The sequence below is a fragment of the Natrix helvetica genome, assembly GCF_964273705.1.
Source record: "Natrix helvetica genome assembly, chromosome: 3".
Lineage (NCBI taxonomy): Eukaryota > Metazoa > Chordata > Lepidosauria > Squamata > Natricidae > Natrix > Natrix helvetica.
Genome location: NC_138549.1, coordinates 153914087 through 153929304, shown reverse-complemented (window position 1 = coordinate 153929304; position 15218 = coordinate 153914087). Strand labels below are relative to the sequence as shown.

The 15218-nt window shown below is 42.7% G+C and overlaps 1 protein-coding gene across 2 annotated transcripts in view; it reads right to left on the bottom strand.

Moving 5' to 3' along the window:
- CSE1L (chromosome segregation 1 like) overlaps positions 1–11190 on the bottom strand; it is a 33227-nt gene extending 22037 nt beyond the window's left edge. Inside the window, exons 1-4 of one of the 2 annotated variants that reach the window (XM_081947033.1) lie at positions 11031–11190; positions 3133–3225; positions 2344–2486; positions 1432–1533 (exon numbers count right to left, since the gene is read on the bottom strand). In XM_081947033.1, the coding sequence (XP_081803159.1) occupies positions 1432–1533; positions 2344–2486; positions 3133–3217 (330 nt within the window). In that variant the 5' untranslated portion in view covers positions 3218–3225; positions 11031–11190. Of the gene's footprint in view, positions 1–1431; positions 1534–2343; positions 2487–3132; positions 3226–10473; positions 10687–11030 lie in introns of those variants that run through there. The other variant, XM_081947034.1, reaches the window with a different exon arrangement.
- Positions 11191–15218: the final 4028 nt, after the last annotated feature.

Genomic DNA, 15218 nt, shown 5'->3' with positions numbered 1-15218 from the left:
TTCTTTTGTTTTTTCTTCTTCTGTGTCTTGCCATCTGGGGTAGATTTCCCCTCCATTTAATTCCTCTTTCAGTATTCCACTCCTTTTCAGAGACAAACCAATCACCATAAATATCAGCAATTTTAATTTCTTTATATTCATTTTCCTCTTCAATTTTTAGGATTTTAACCACCACTTTTTCCATTTGATTAGCATCTTCAACTTCTTCATCATATTTTGCTGTTAGGTGCACTAAGTCTTCCAACTTCTTCTCTATCCTCTCACATGTATCTGATAATTTCTGTATTTCTGAGAATATCTTTTGCAGACTTAAAACTTCTTTCTGCTGTTAAAATTGTGCCATTATCTCCAGCTAACAAACACTGCTGCTCTAGTTTAGAAGATTTTAACAGGATTAAGCATAGATTCACAATAACATTTCACCTTTCTCTGGTTAAAAATATACTTCAAAGGAACATCTGTGTGCTTTTCTTCTTATCACTCTCTATAAACAAGGTGTGAGACCTTGAAGTGCCAAGCCAGGATAATCAGTGAAAAAAAATAAAAGTGTTTCGTTTCCAATACACAAACCTCCAGCCTCCGAGTAGCAGTGTTGCAATGTTACAATTTCTTTGTTTCTTTTTGCATCTTTTTTGTATTTCAAGTTTAAAAAAGTCTGATTCTTAAATGAGTTAGAAAAATACCCACAATAATGAAAGAGGAGAATTTTAGTCCATAGATTACAGAGTAGTAAAAGAAAAAACATAGAAGAAGGAAATTTAATCCATTCGTTTTAAAAGGCTTGCATAAATTCCATCCATGAAGATAGCGTTTAAAAAGTAAGATAACCCACTGTCCAAAACCATTCCAAATTTAATTCCGCAGCTTATTTCTTCTGTTCTCCAATTTAAATTAATTTTAAGTTTTTTATAGGCAGTCACTTTTAAAACAGTAAAAATTCCTCACCAGCTGGAAACACTTTCCATATCCTTCCATTTTGGAGCCGCCCTGACTTCATCAGCCAAATGGCTGGATTTTTTGTCACTGGCTTGAAGAACTTCTCTTGGATAAATTAGGGACTTTGCGATGTCCCTGAGATCAGCAAAACGTATTCTTCCTGTTCACCGTCTCTGCAGGACGGTTTAAGGTCCGGTTGGAACACTCAGTGGCAAAAGTATCAACTGCGATCTCAGAGCATTGAGATTGCACGTCATCTCGTTGAGATTTCGGCTCCTCCCCCTCGTTATCACAATTTTTAAACACAAGAGAAACACTGCCAATTTTTACATTTGTCTTAGATATATTTAATACATATATGACAGCTCTTAAACACTGTTCTTTACACACTTGAACTAAATGTCCTTTGATACCGCTAGTATTCCTTAAAATCCTTATGTAACAATCAATCTCCCTGCAAAACAACAGACAGAATTCCACTTTTAGTTGCCTTACCTGTTTCTGAATTTGTTCTGGGCTGCTAAGCATCAGGTGTACGATGTTGGCTTTAATAGCTATCCGGTCAGTTTCACATATTTTGTCTGGTTCATCTTCAATCTACAAACAAAGTATTAATTAATTTAAGGCCATGCCTTTTCTAGACACTGCTAAGTTGTTTGCTTCATAAAGAGTAGGAAAGAAATACTATGCCGATACCTCTAATTAATTAATTAATCATCATGTCAGGATAGATATAATTTTGAATTAACATCAATTGCTACAAAATCTGAAACAGTTATAAAATTAAATCAATCCTAATTATATAATACCCTTCAAATCAAAGTTGCAAATCTCTGGTCCACATTCCTACTGGCGGTTTCTCTATTTTCTTGAAAACTTAAAATTGTAAGAGTGAAACTATTAGTCCTTTCTAATAATTTCTCTCTAGTTAGTTTTCACCTTTCTAAAGGAGGAAAATGGCTAGACCAGTGGTGTCAAACTTACGTTGTCATGGCAATGTCATATGACGTATCAGAACTTTTTCTCCCTTTGCTAAAATGGGTGTGGACGTGCCCAGCATGTGACGGGTGTGACAGACCTAGGCTAGACAATTTATTTTTGCCACTTATGCTTGTGCTACCAACTAAGCGAAGACTTCTGCATTAGCCATAGGACCTGGGAACTCAAGCAAATTTTGAATGCATGATCATATCATCAATTTGAATGTGCATATACATTTATGCATAAGGGAGATATTTATGTAGTTATTGATAGTTAAACTGATTCTATTTTCAACAGTATGCAGCACAAAACTTACTGGATTTCCTACAAGTCCTTTTACAGAATCCTAACAACCAATATATATGTTTAACATATTAATATTTAACATATAATAAAAAAATAAAATTTATTAGTTAAAATACGTACAATTCTCCAGTTTCTTTTAATATAATTCTTGAATGTGACAGAAGCACAAACTTTTATGACATTATCTTGTGATTTTTCCAATAATGTTAAGAGCAGCAGTGGATAATTCTGACTTCCTTCAACAGATTCAAGGAATTTTTCCGCTGTAAGAAAAATATAAATGTAATTTATAGTTTTATTTCTGTTGAACTCCTATTATTTAACATCAAAAAGAAATAAAAAGACTGGGTAAGGATAATAAATTGAAATCAATATTTTTATATTGACTGTACAATTGTCATCCTGCTAGTATTAAATGTTTCCAAATGTACAGTAGCTGCTAAGCACAGATGAGGATGGTATTCTTAGATTTTATACTCCAAATGTTATATTTTGAAAAGACATCTCTTATGTACTACTTTCTTACAGTGCTCGGAATCACTGAATAGAAATAAAATACACCCACTTCCATCACTGTACCAGCATTTTTTAACAGTATACAGAAGTACAGTGAAGTGTCTTTATATGTAAAGAAGTTATATGCCTTTGAAGAAATTATATCCATATAATAATTTAAAACATCTGAATAAAATGAGTAAGAAATAAAAGTGATATAGATTGTGAGAGTTTATTATAGGGGATGTACTGAAGCAGAGGACAGCACCTTTCTGAACTCAATGAACTCAATTTTTCAAGAAGTAAAGTGAGAATTCAACTACTCAGCTAATATTGTGCTCTAAACTATCACAGGCTGCCACTTAATGTAGTCTCAAGTTTTTTATTCACATTCTTAATTTTTAAATGGTTTACCAGGACGCCTTATGGCAGGATCAGGATCTAGCGTCTTCTTTAAGTATTCTGTTAAAGTCTGCAAATTGGCATCACTCAGCTCCATAACCAAACCTAAAAGTTAACAAAATAGTGTTCAGTAACTGTTAATGATGTACATTAAGGAAAAATAAGGACCAACCTTATTCTCAACAAAACAAACACTACAATATGTATTATTTTAAAAATATCATTTTGGCAACAGAGCGCACACTATTGGAAATTTAAACCAGTCTTCTTTTTGCTCTCAATTAGGATAATCCCATTGTTAAACTGACAAATGTCCTGTCAGTAAAAACACTCTTATACACACAATTCATTATATGGTCTCCTAGCCAATAGTAAATGCAACCTATAATTGTGAATAAAAACATACACAAAAATAGTATAATAGATTTCTTGACATGTAAATTATAATTTTCATGATCTGATATCATGTGGACTAAGGTTTCAGTAATAACCAATATTAATTATAGGCCATACTTCAGGTTCCTGATGCTCTCATTATCCTATTAATTGTGCCTCATATCTGCTTGGAAAATGCCCCAATTCTCTAGAAGAAATATGAAAAGTGCATAATTGTGGTGAAATTAAAAATGCATAAGCAAAAAACTTGCTTAATCTAATTCAATCTTGCCTATATTGGGTTGGAAAGTATGACCTCAAAATAGTACCAGATAGAATAAATTCTGCATTCTTCCTACATCCTAGTCAATGTTTCTTCTAAGAATAACACAATTTAATAAGTCTAGATGATGATCCTCTTTATTTTGAAAGCTCTAAAAGGCTTTCAAATTCTATTATACCCTACAATCAAGGTGTAATCCCTGAAATCCCTGCTGTTCCTATTTCCTGCCCCTACTTATCCTGAAGGACTGAGATTCATCATGACCTTATTGAAATTGTTTCATTTTAAACACACACATTGGTTGTGTTTTCAGTTCAAGCTTTTTCAATTTTTCCAAGTTTTTCATGGTATGGAAAACTATATTGAATCACACTGAAGTTGTATTTTAAAACCAAGTTCCAGTCCCTATCTATTTATTCTTTATTATACTAGATTATCTATTTCTGGCTAGAACTAAAGGTTTGAAGGAAGTATTTCGGTTATCCTTCCCAGACCTTCAGCCTGGAAAGTAAAGCTAAAGACTAAGATGAATGTCTCTCTAGAATCTGCTTAAACACGGAAGAAAAATCTAACATCTTTCCACTTAATTGCGCTGTGAAGAAGCTGGAATTTGCTTTTTGTAATTGAGATCTATTATTTAGATCTGCAATGATACAAAACAAGACTTGACCTTTAATATGGCATATTTTCACTTATTTGAAGAGCGCTATCTCATCTTTACAGGTGTCTTTTTTCAAAGCTAAAGATACTTAGCTCCTTCTGAACATTTTTAATCCTCTAATAATATATGTTGATCTTCTCGTAACCTGTTTTCAATTTCTTTGTTGACAGAACTGTTTATAGGCCTCTAAGTGAGATCTGAGGATGCAGGAAGAATAAAGTAGTTACTTCTCATAATTTAAAAAAATACGTTGATGCAGTGTAAAATTATCCTTGCCTTTCTTTGCAGTTTTTACTCTACTGGCTCATATTTAATTTGCAACCAGCTATTATTGTACCTGTTATATTTATTGTAACATTAAGCTATTTCTCCAACCTATTAATATTATTTTGCATTTTTGTTTCTTTTAACTACACAAATTTGTGCATCTGCAAATTTGTTAAATATTTCTTCCATCTCTGCATTTAACTCATTAAAATGGTCAGAAGATTAGAGGGTCCAGGACAGATTCTTGTGCTATTTTACCAGTATTGAAATTCAATTTTTTTTACTCCCAGTTCTGTGGGTGTGGCTTAATAATAATAATAATAATAAATTTGAATTTATTAGCCGCTCCCTTTCCAGACAGGACTCGGGGCGGCGTACAATAAAACATATAAAACATAAAACATATGTACAAACACATAAACATACACATATACAAAGACATACATGCACGGAGGAGGTAACAAATTACATCACATTTAGACAGTTAAAAATCACCATTAAAATACCCCATTAGTAATAACACAATTTAAAAATTTAAAAAATTTGAATGGACTGTCAGGAGGAATAAGAAAAAATTTACGGTTGAGCCAGGCCAGATAATTGAAAGAGGTGGGTCTTCAGCTGTACACGGAAGGAGCGGAGATCGGAAATAATCCTGATATCACGGGGGAGGTCATTCCACAGGGCTGGGCCCATCACAGAGAAGGCTCTGCTCCTGGGTGTCGCCCCCCGACACTGTTTAGCGGACGGCACCCGAAGAAGTCCCTCTCTGTGTGAGCGGATTGGTCGTAGGGATGTATGGGGCAGGATGCGATCCTGCATGTAACTAGGTCCTGTGCCATGAAGCGCTTTAAAGATCATAATCAAAACCTTGAAACGCACTCGGTAGACTACAGGAAGCCAGTGCAGCTCGCGCAGGAGAGGTGTTACAGGGGAGTATCTAGTCCTCCCCATAATCACCCGCGCGGCCGCGTTCTGGACCAACTGCAGTCTCCGAGTGCATCTCAGGGGAAGCCCCATGTAGAGAGCATTGCAGTAGTCCAGGCGAGACGTCACTAGCGCATGGGTGACTGTGCGTAGGGCATCCCGGTCCAATAAGGGGCGCAATTGGCGCATCAGGCGAACCTGATGGAACGCCCCCCTTGCCACGGCTGTTACATGGTCATCCATGGACAGCCGGGCATCCAGGAGGACGCCCAAATTGCGCACCCGTTCCATGGGGGCCAGTTGCTCGCCCCCAATGGCCAGAGATGGAAGCAACTGGTTGAACCGGGAGGCCGGAAGCCACAGCCACTCCGTCTTGGAAGGCTTGAGTTTTAGTCGGTTGCCATCCATCCAGACCCGTACAGCCTCCAAACACCGGGACATCATTTCAACGGCCTCGTTGGGGTGGTTCGGGGTGGAAATGTATAGCTGAGTATCATCAGCATACAGATGATATCCCACCCCAAAACCACGGATGATCTTGCCCAGCGGTTTCATGTATGTGTTGAACAGGAGAGGCGAGAGCACCGACCCCTGTGGCACCCCACATGTGAGGGGGCTCCGGGTCGATCTCTGCTCCCCTGCCAACACACGTTGCGTCCGGCCAGAGAGGTAGGAGCCAAACCACCGTAAAACGGTGCCCCTGACTCCCAGCCCCTCTAGCCGGTGCAACAGGATACCATGGTCGATGGTATTGAACGCCGCCGAGAGATCTAATAGGACCAGGATAGAGGAACAACCCCTATCTCTGGCCCTCCAGAGATCATCAACCAACGCGACCAAGGCCGTCTCCGTGCTGTGCCCGGGTCGGAAGCCGGACTGGCGCGGGTCTAGATAATCATTCTCCTCCAGGTGACGTGGGAACTGTTGTGCCACCACACTCTCTATAACCTTCGCTAAAAAAGGAAGGTTGGAGACTGGACGATAATTGACTAGATCCGATTGGTCCAGGGAAGGCTTCTTGAGCAGGGGCCTCACAACCGCCTCTTTCAAGGCGGCCGGCAGAAACCCCTCGCCCAACGAAGCGTTCACTAGGCCCAGGAGCCAGTTGCGCGTAACCTCCCAGGATGCCAGTACAAGCCAGGAGGGACACGGGTCCAATAAACATGTGGTAGGTCGCAGACGTCCACGCAACCTGTCCAAATCCTCGATGGCAACCGAGTCAAACTCCTCCCAGAGCGGTCCCTCAAGACTCGCCTCAGGCGTCTCAACTGGACCACTGAAAGGGGCCCATCCCATCCGGATTTGAGCGACTTTGTCCTGTAGATATTTCCCAAACTCCTCTGCTCTGCCCTGTAAAGGGGCTTCCCGCGGTCTCTCAAACAAGAGAGAGCGAGTCACCCGAAACAGGGCGGCAGGGCGGTTATCTGCGGACGCAATAAGAGCGGCGCAATGTTGACGTTTGGCCGCTCTTAATGCCACAAGGTACGTCCTCAAATAGGCTCGTGCCTGTGCTCGGTCAAATTCGGAACGGGAGGATCTCCAACGACTCTCTAGGCGTCTCTTGTGGCGTTTCATCACCCTTAGCTCCTCGGTAAACCAAGGGGCCAGGGTGGTTCGTCGCTGCAGGAGAGGCCGCAAAGGCGCCACCCGGTCTAGGGCCCCGGTAGTCGCACTATTCCATGCGTCTACCAGGTCCTCCACTCGGGGGCGGGTCAGGTCCACAGGAGGTGGCCCAAGCTCCGTCTGGAACCTATCTGGTTCCATCAGGCGCTTGGGGCGGAACCATCTAATACCTTCCGGTTCCGTCTCCCCGCAGCAGGGGGTAGCACCAGGGAAGTCAAGCCAGAGAAGTGAGTGATCTGACCATGACAGGGGAACGTGGCAGGGGACCATGGCAGGGGAAGTCAAGCCGGAGAAGTGAGTGATCTGACCATGACAGGGGAACGTGACAGGGGAACGTGGCAGGGGAAGGATACTGCAAAATCTCCATTCCCACCTCACTCTGGGGCAGTGCTTCTCAATTATTTTCTGTCATGCCCCCCCTAGGAAGAAGAAAACATTTCGCGCCCCCCGCGCGACTGTAAATAGTATCATTTTTCTATAAAATTGTTATAAGTACACCTCTGCACAACACTTATTAAACACCTCTTATTTTATACAATAAACATTTATCCATAAGTAATTCATCGCAATTCTGTGAGAAAATGATGAGAAATGCAGTAAATAGCTTATTTTTAAATTGGCGCTGTTCTGGGGACATAGATTGCAGGTGGCTTAGCTGATAGTGATAGCTTTTCAATGACACTCTAGCAAGCCAGGCACAATATTTTAATCTATAAAACCCAGGCATTTCCAGATTAGGTCAAGTCATTTTATTCCCCTTCTATGCCAGACAAATGCAGAAAACTGGGTGGAAATTAATTTACTCTTTTGCCTTTCAGTACAGCCTAAAGGCTAGAGCAGCTGGTGAAAAAATGCTTTTTGGTGTCCTCAATCACTTTTTAAAAATCAAAGAGACCCCCAGGCTAAAACCTTTGAGAACCGATCTAGTCCTATAATATGTAGAGACCCCAGTGGAAAAGCTGCCTCGTATTTCTGTTTCCCAGAAGCCTTCGGCCAGAGGAAAAGCGACGGTCGGGCCAGGCAGAAGCCAAACTGGGCACAGAGGCTGAGCAGGCAGGAGCCACGCTGCCTCTACCTCTTCTTGCAGGCTATCGAGATCTGTCTGGGTCTGGCTCACCGCCACCACCTGGGCCCCCGCTTGGCTCAGCCGTACTGCCGCAGCCCTGCCGATCCCTGCAAAGGAGAGCACAACATTGTTGCACTAGCACTAATTCAGCGGGGCTCATCCCCGAAGCACCAGGGTTGCTCCAGCGGCGCGGCCCCCGGGGACGCTACCTTTGCCACCCGTCACCAAAGCGCAGTGGCCAAAGAAGTGCTCCATCTTCCGCGGCGGCTGAACTTCCAATCGGCGCTGGAGGCAGCGCTGGAAGGGAAGAGGTGGCCCGTGTCGACAGTGTTTGCCAAGGTCAAACGAGCCCCCATTTATGGAGCCTCACGCCCCCCCTGGGGGGCGCGCCCCACTATTTGAGAAGCACTGCTCTGGGGCCAGCCAGAGGTGGTATTTGCCGATTCTCCGAACTATTCAAAATTTCCGCTACCGGTTCTCCAGAACCTTTCAGAATCTGCTGAATTGCATTCCACTTAATACCTCTGATCATGGACCATTAATAAGAATTCTTGGCCTAATTTCAAGCAATCTATTTACTTGAATGTCATGTCACCCAATTTATTCTTAACTCATTGCTAATTAAACTTGTCATGGAATATTCCTAGGAAATGCTGTTGACATATCTTAATTTCCACAAAGTATCATCTCAGAAATATGCCCAATCAAAAACATGAAAAAAGATTTTGCAAAATTTGTTCTTGACAAATCCATGTTCACTTCAATTATTACATTGTTTTAAAGGAACAGGACTTTTATAGACTCATAGTGAAACTATGTTAACATTATGTTCCATAATCTTTATGACAGGTTTTGGCCATGATCAACTTTAAGAACAGCTTTAAAAAAAAAGTATGACCTTCCCTTTAGATATAACTTGGCAATACCGTGAATCTTTGGTTGATAGCTATTTATAACCTCAATTCAGAATCGCTGCATTTTAATGTATTATTTTAACATTAATTTTTAAAAACAATCTTTATGTCATGCTGTTACTATTAATCAGACCTTTTCTCATTATTAGGCACACAGTTCTTGTTCTTTTTACAAAGGAGGAATATATAAATCAACTTAAGCTTATGAGTGAAATATCCCCCTATTTTAACCCATTATCAGTGATGGGCCTATTTACTGTTTTTTAAAGCTAATTGTTAATTCCTCTATAGTTCAGCAACCTTCCCCAAAGAGGACCAATTCATTTAAACCTTGGTAGACACACTAGGGAAGGAAGAGCACACACACACACAAAAAAAAAAAAAAAAAGCCCACACACCACACAACCCATGAATGAGATTACAAATTAGTAAACTATGTTTCGACTGGAAGGAAGGGATCAAAACAGAAGAGATACTATGCAGAATAGCTGGGAGTTGTGTCCCCCCCCACTCTGAAAAATGGGCTTGGGAGGAGGAGACAAAAGAATGGGAAAAGAATATTACATCAATAAACCAAGTCTCCCAACCATTTTTTGCAAAGAAGCTGCAATGTTGCTATAGGGTAAGGTAAAGTTCCCCTCGCACATATGTGCTAGTCGTTCCCGACTCTAGGGGGTGGTGCTCATCTCCATTTCAAAGCCAAAGAGCCAGCGCTGTCTGAAGATGTCTCTGTGGTCATGTGGCTGGCATGACTAGACGCTGAAGGCGCACAGAACGCTGTTACCATCCCACCAAAGGTGGCTCTTATTTTTCTACTTGCATTTTTACATGCTTTCGAACTGCGAGGTTGGCAGAAGCTGGGACACATAACGGGAGCTCACTCCATTACATGGCACTAGAGATTCGAACCGCCGACCTTTTAAGCTCAGAGTCCTAGCCACTGAGCCACCCCACCCCTTTGCTTTAGGGTAGATAAAGCTTATTTCCAAGTAGCATATTGAATAAATTGCAGCTGGTTTAAATCTTCCCTTTATCAAGTGGCTATAACAATTCTCTCCCCCCCACCCCAAAAACACTGTTTGAGGGTATCTGAGGGAACAAATGGAAATACAATAAATGCTGTTGCAAAGAGAATATGGAGCATTCATCCTCTATATTAGCACTAAACAAAATAGCTTCTGCCCAGTGCAGGGTATTTTCTTCTTCAATGTCTGCAACAGGATTTTGCTGTTTTTACCCGAGAAAGAGCCCACAGAGCATCTTTCTTTTTTGGGAGGGGGAAAAAATGGACAAGGCTGGCATCCTTCTACGTTGCTGCCTCAGGAAACGAACCCCCCCCCCCAGTTCCTTTAACGGGACGAGGAACCTCCCCGCCCTTGAGAGTCCTGCCCCATCTCCACCGGGTTGATGCGAGGGGAAAGGCTCGGCGACAAAAGGGAGAAATGGAGAGTGAGGGAGACAAGACAAACAGAGATCGAGGTGCTCGTTTCACGCTATCTCGTTTCCAGAGCGAGTGACAGGAGAGGCTAGCCAATCAACAGGCTGCTTTTGCGACGGGCGAGGCTCGGGAGCCAACGAGGGCACGCGCAGGCAAAAGGAGGCAGGCCAAGAGAGACGCCGCAGGTTCAGAGGCACCGCCCTCTGCTGGGCCGTGGGCCCGCACTTGCGACCGTCTCCCCAGACTCGTAGGCTTGCCTCGGTCGCCCCTCTTCTCCGCGGCTTTCCCTTCCGGAGCTCAAGAGGCCCAGCCGCACGCCAAGGGACGGCGGATCGCGCTTAACGGCTTGGCCTTACCTGACGGGTCTCCTGACAGCGCGATCGAGCAGCAATGCCTCCTAGGGCTCAGCTTCACATTCAAACCTCGATGAGGCGGCGCGGCGGCGGCGGCGGCGACGTGGTGACGCCACCACGCAAGAGGCGGCTCCAGCTTTCCCCCCGCCCTCCCCTCGCTGCCAATCCACAAGCGATTCTTCCAAACCGGCAGCCAATCATGGTCGGGCTAGTTCTGAATTCAGATGACCAAGAGCCCTTCAGTGCAGGGACGTCCCAGAAGGTCTTTGCGGGGTGACGAAAACTGAGGGGGAATCTTTCGAGGTCCCCAGAGGGACAGGAAACGGGCGTTTCCTCCCCCGCCGGATGAGTTTTCAGAATCCTGTGATCGTTGTGGGGTGGGGGTGGGTTACACGCCGGTCCTTAAATTGTCAACCACGCTTTAGCCTGACTTTTGGGAACTCAGCCCTGTTGGCTGGCTTACGGCTTGTTAGACCGCGGGGAACAATGGATAAGCAGTGCACACTAACACAGCCTGGTGTAAAAAGTCTTGGGTTCCCCCCACCCGCCCCACTAGAAATATAGTCCTCGACTTAGAACAGTTAAGCTAGTGACAGCTCAAAGTTACAACATCCCTGAAAAAAGGGATTGATGACCAGTTTTTACACTCACGACATTGCAGCATCGCCATAGTCAAACAATTGGCGACTGACTCACATTTACAACAATTACAGTATCATGGGATCACCTTTTGTGACTTCCTGAAGTCAATAGGCAAGCCCCATTCACTTAACAACCGACAGACTAAACAACCGCAATGATTCTGTTGGAAGAAATGTCCTTCTGGGTTCGGCTCCAAATGGGGAAAAAGACACTGGAGACATGGAGGCTGCTTGGAAAGATGGTTTTAATGGTGGACAGGACCGCATGGCTTGAGTCCTGAACAGAAAAGGTGATCACATGCTTCAATGTTGGTGGAGAAGAAGAGAACGGAAGAGAAGAGAAGAAGGGCTTGCAGGGCTTTTTATAATCTGTTCTGCCCCACCTATCTGTTTCCTGTTCCTGTGTAAGAAATGTATTCTGATTGGTTGCCAGACTCCCATGGGCCCGTGCAAGGGCAACCCTCTAGGCTGAGTTTTGAATCCAGGTTTGGTTGAGTTCTCAGATGCCATGTGGTCAGTTGAGTAAAAGGCAATATTATCCTGCCTTAATCCCATCACTCTGGAGCTGAAGAGGAGAACTCTTTATTATGTAAAGTGGACTAGCTTGGCCTTCTTAATGGCCCATTGACAAAGTGGGGATGGGCAGGAAGCTGCAGGAATTTACTTTGTGTTTAAAATGTGTTTCTCCCTTTTTCACATCCAGGAAAATATAATATTCTGCCCCTTCAATATTTCCTAGGATATTTCATTTTTCTGGGAGAGGGCTGGGTGATAACTTCCAACAATTCACTCAACAGTGTCAAGAAAAGTTGTAAAATGAGGTAAAGTTCCTCATAACAAACGTTTCAGCAACATAAATTTTGGCCTCAATTGTGGTTGTAAGACAAGGATTACCTGAATTTACCACACTATTTTCCTTCACACTGGGGTGGTTAATGGAAAATGGAAAAAAAATCCAGTCTTACAAAGTGTCTTAATAAAGGGACCCTTAAGGGAAGGGTGTAATCGAGGAAAGCTCATTTAACTTTATACCATTTTCAAAATAGATACTCATCTAAAATTGGTCGCTTTTCCAGTTCCTAAGAATCACTGATTCATAACAGTTTTATTAAGATTTGGTGGCTTTCATCCAACCCAGAATTGCCTGCAAATAACTGTAAAATAATCTGGTAGCCGCATTTTGTACCGGCTGCAGCTTTTGGGTCTTTTCCAAAGACTGCCCCATAATGCATGTTGCTGTATAGTCCAAGACAGCAGTCACCAACTGGTGGTCCATGGACCACTGGTGGTCTGTGAGAATATTTTGGTGGTCCACAGAAAAATCTGCATTTTTGCATTTTTTATTGGAAGAAATGTCCTTCTGGCCTCAGTTCCAAGTGGGGAAAAAGACACTGGAAACATGGAGGCTGCTTGGAAAGATGGTTTAATGGTGGACAGGATCATATGGCTTGAGTTCCTTAAAAGAAAAGGGGATCACATGCTTCAAGCTGTTAGGTGAAGAAAGTTGACAGTCCCTGATTTTATGCCCTCTCTGGGCTTTGAACCTGAGCTTGTATTCTGATTGGTTGTCAGACTCCCATGGGGCCAATGCAGGGGCAACTCTGTAGGCTGTGAGTCCATGTTTCGTTGAGCGTTGCTTCTTCCCAGGTGCCCTGTGGTGAGATGAGTAAAGGGCTAATACTATCATGCCTTAATCCCATCACCCAGGAGTTGAAGGGGGATCTTTGTTATGTAGAATAGACTGGCTCAGACCTTTTAATGGCCCATTGACAGAGGTGACGGCTATTAAGAGTGAGTCGGTTTCCTGCCTAAAAACATGTTTCTCCATTTCTTATACAGGGAAATATAATATTCTGCCTTTTCAATATTTCCCAGGATATAGGGGAGAGGAGTGGGTTTTAACTTCCTACTATATTGCACTAAATCAGGAATCCTCAAACTACGGCACCTGGGCTACATATGGCCTACCAAAGCAATTAATCCCGCTCGCTGGTGGGATGGGGTCCTTTCAGGCACTTAGCTTGGCTGCCTGTTTAGTAGTTCCAGCCCCTCCCTCCCTCCCTGAAGTTCAGGTATTTCAGTGAGCGGCATGTGAATCTTTGGCTGGGCTCCTCGAGAGATAGAGTTTGCAGGAGGCCGATTTAGCGCCCGGGCTGGCTACAAGACAAACATTCATTCTTGGCCGTATTTGAGATTCCTAGTTGCAATGGACAGCAAAGCTAGGGTTGACCCCGGGTGCTTCTCTCTGCTAACAGGCAGCCAAGTTAAGTGCCTGAAGGACCCCATCCCATCACTAATTCATATTAGTGGTCCGCAGGATTTAAAATTATGAATTTAGTGGTTCCTGAGGTCGGAAAGGTTGGTGACCCCTGGTCCTTGGAGCCCCTTGGGGTTATCAAGTCACCCGTACTGAAGTAAAAAAAAAAAGCTTTAGAATTGTAAATGGGTCATCAGCTGAAGCTTACTTAGCTCTAAGTACTTACTTGCTATTTAAGCAGGATATCTCTAAGACATGAGCCATCTCCTTTGGGAGGTCACTGCCCTACAACTCTAACCAAATGAAAAAGATCCAGATTAATATGCTTCCCCTAGGACTCTCTGTAATTGATTCCCTATCACTTCCTCAATATCTTTCCTTAAAAAGGAAAGGTTGGATGCTGGGTGAAAATTATCAAACATAGCTGGTGCTTGTCTATGGAGAATCTCAATCATCCAGGTCATGGTTGTCCCAAAGGTGCTTTTCCAAAGAGCAACTGGATTTTTTTGGTATTTCCTTTGAAAATGTTTCACTTGTAATCCAAGCTTCTTCAATCCAGAGCTTGATGCTGGTGCTTCCGTTTTCATATTTCCATGAATCTGGCAACTCTGGATTATTTAATTAATCAAATAAAGCAATGCTTTAGTAAAGTGAAATGGCATCCTGTCTCCAGTCCCTCAAAACTAATTGCTGACAGTCACAGAAGAATTACAAAATCACTATTGCTACGATAGTACAAACTATTGAGTTGTACTAAGCCAAGTGTGTATCTCATTGGTCTGATAAAGGAGTAGATTCCAACCCGCAGGTTTTTATCAGCATTATCAGCAATTCTGGGGGTTCTATAGATTATAAGAGTGCTCTTCTAATATACTGTGCTTCATAAAAATTGGGGAATGTTTTGAATTTTCAATAATTCTGCATAAATATAACCTAAAGTGTGATGTTTTTCAAACAAGTCCTAAAACTAGATAGACTTAAATGTATCAAAAATATACTTGTTTTATTTATTGAGGAAAATGATCCAAAACTACATATTTGTGTGTGGCAAATGTGAACCTTTGCTTTCAGTAACTGGTGTGCCCCTCACATCCCAGCAGCAATGTAGGTAGCCCTTGGGTGCAAAGGAACCAGAATGACATTGTGAACTGATAAGAGTTTGCTTCTTTATTGTTTCTTGCTTATTTACAGGAATCCCACCAGACTGATTGCATTGCCTTGGGAACAGCCAGCTAAGGATTTCAGGGATTCTGGGGGAAGTCAGGTCTGCAATTACTTTTTGTTGTGCAATAT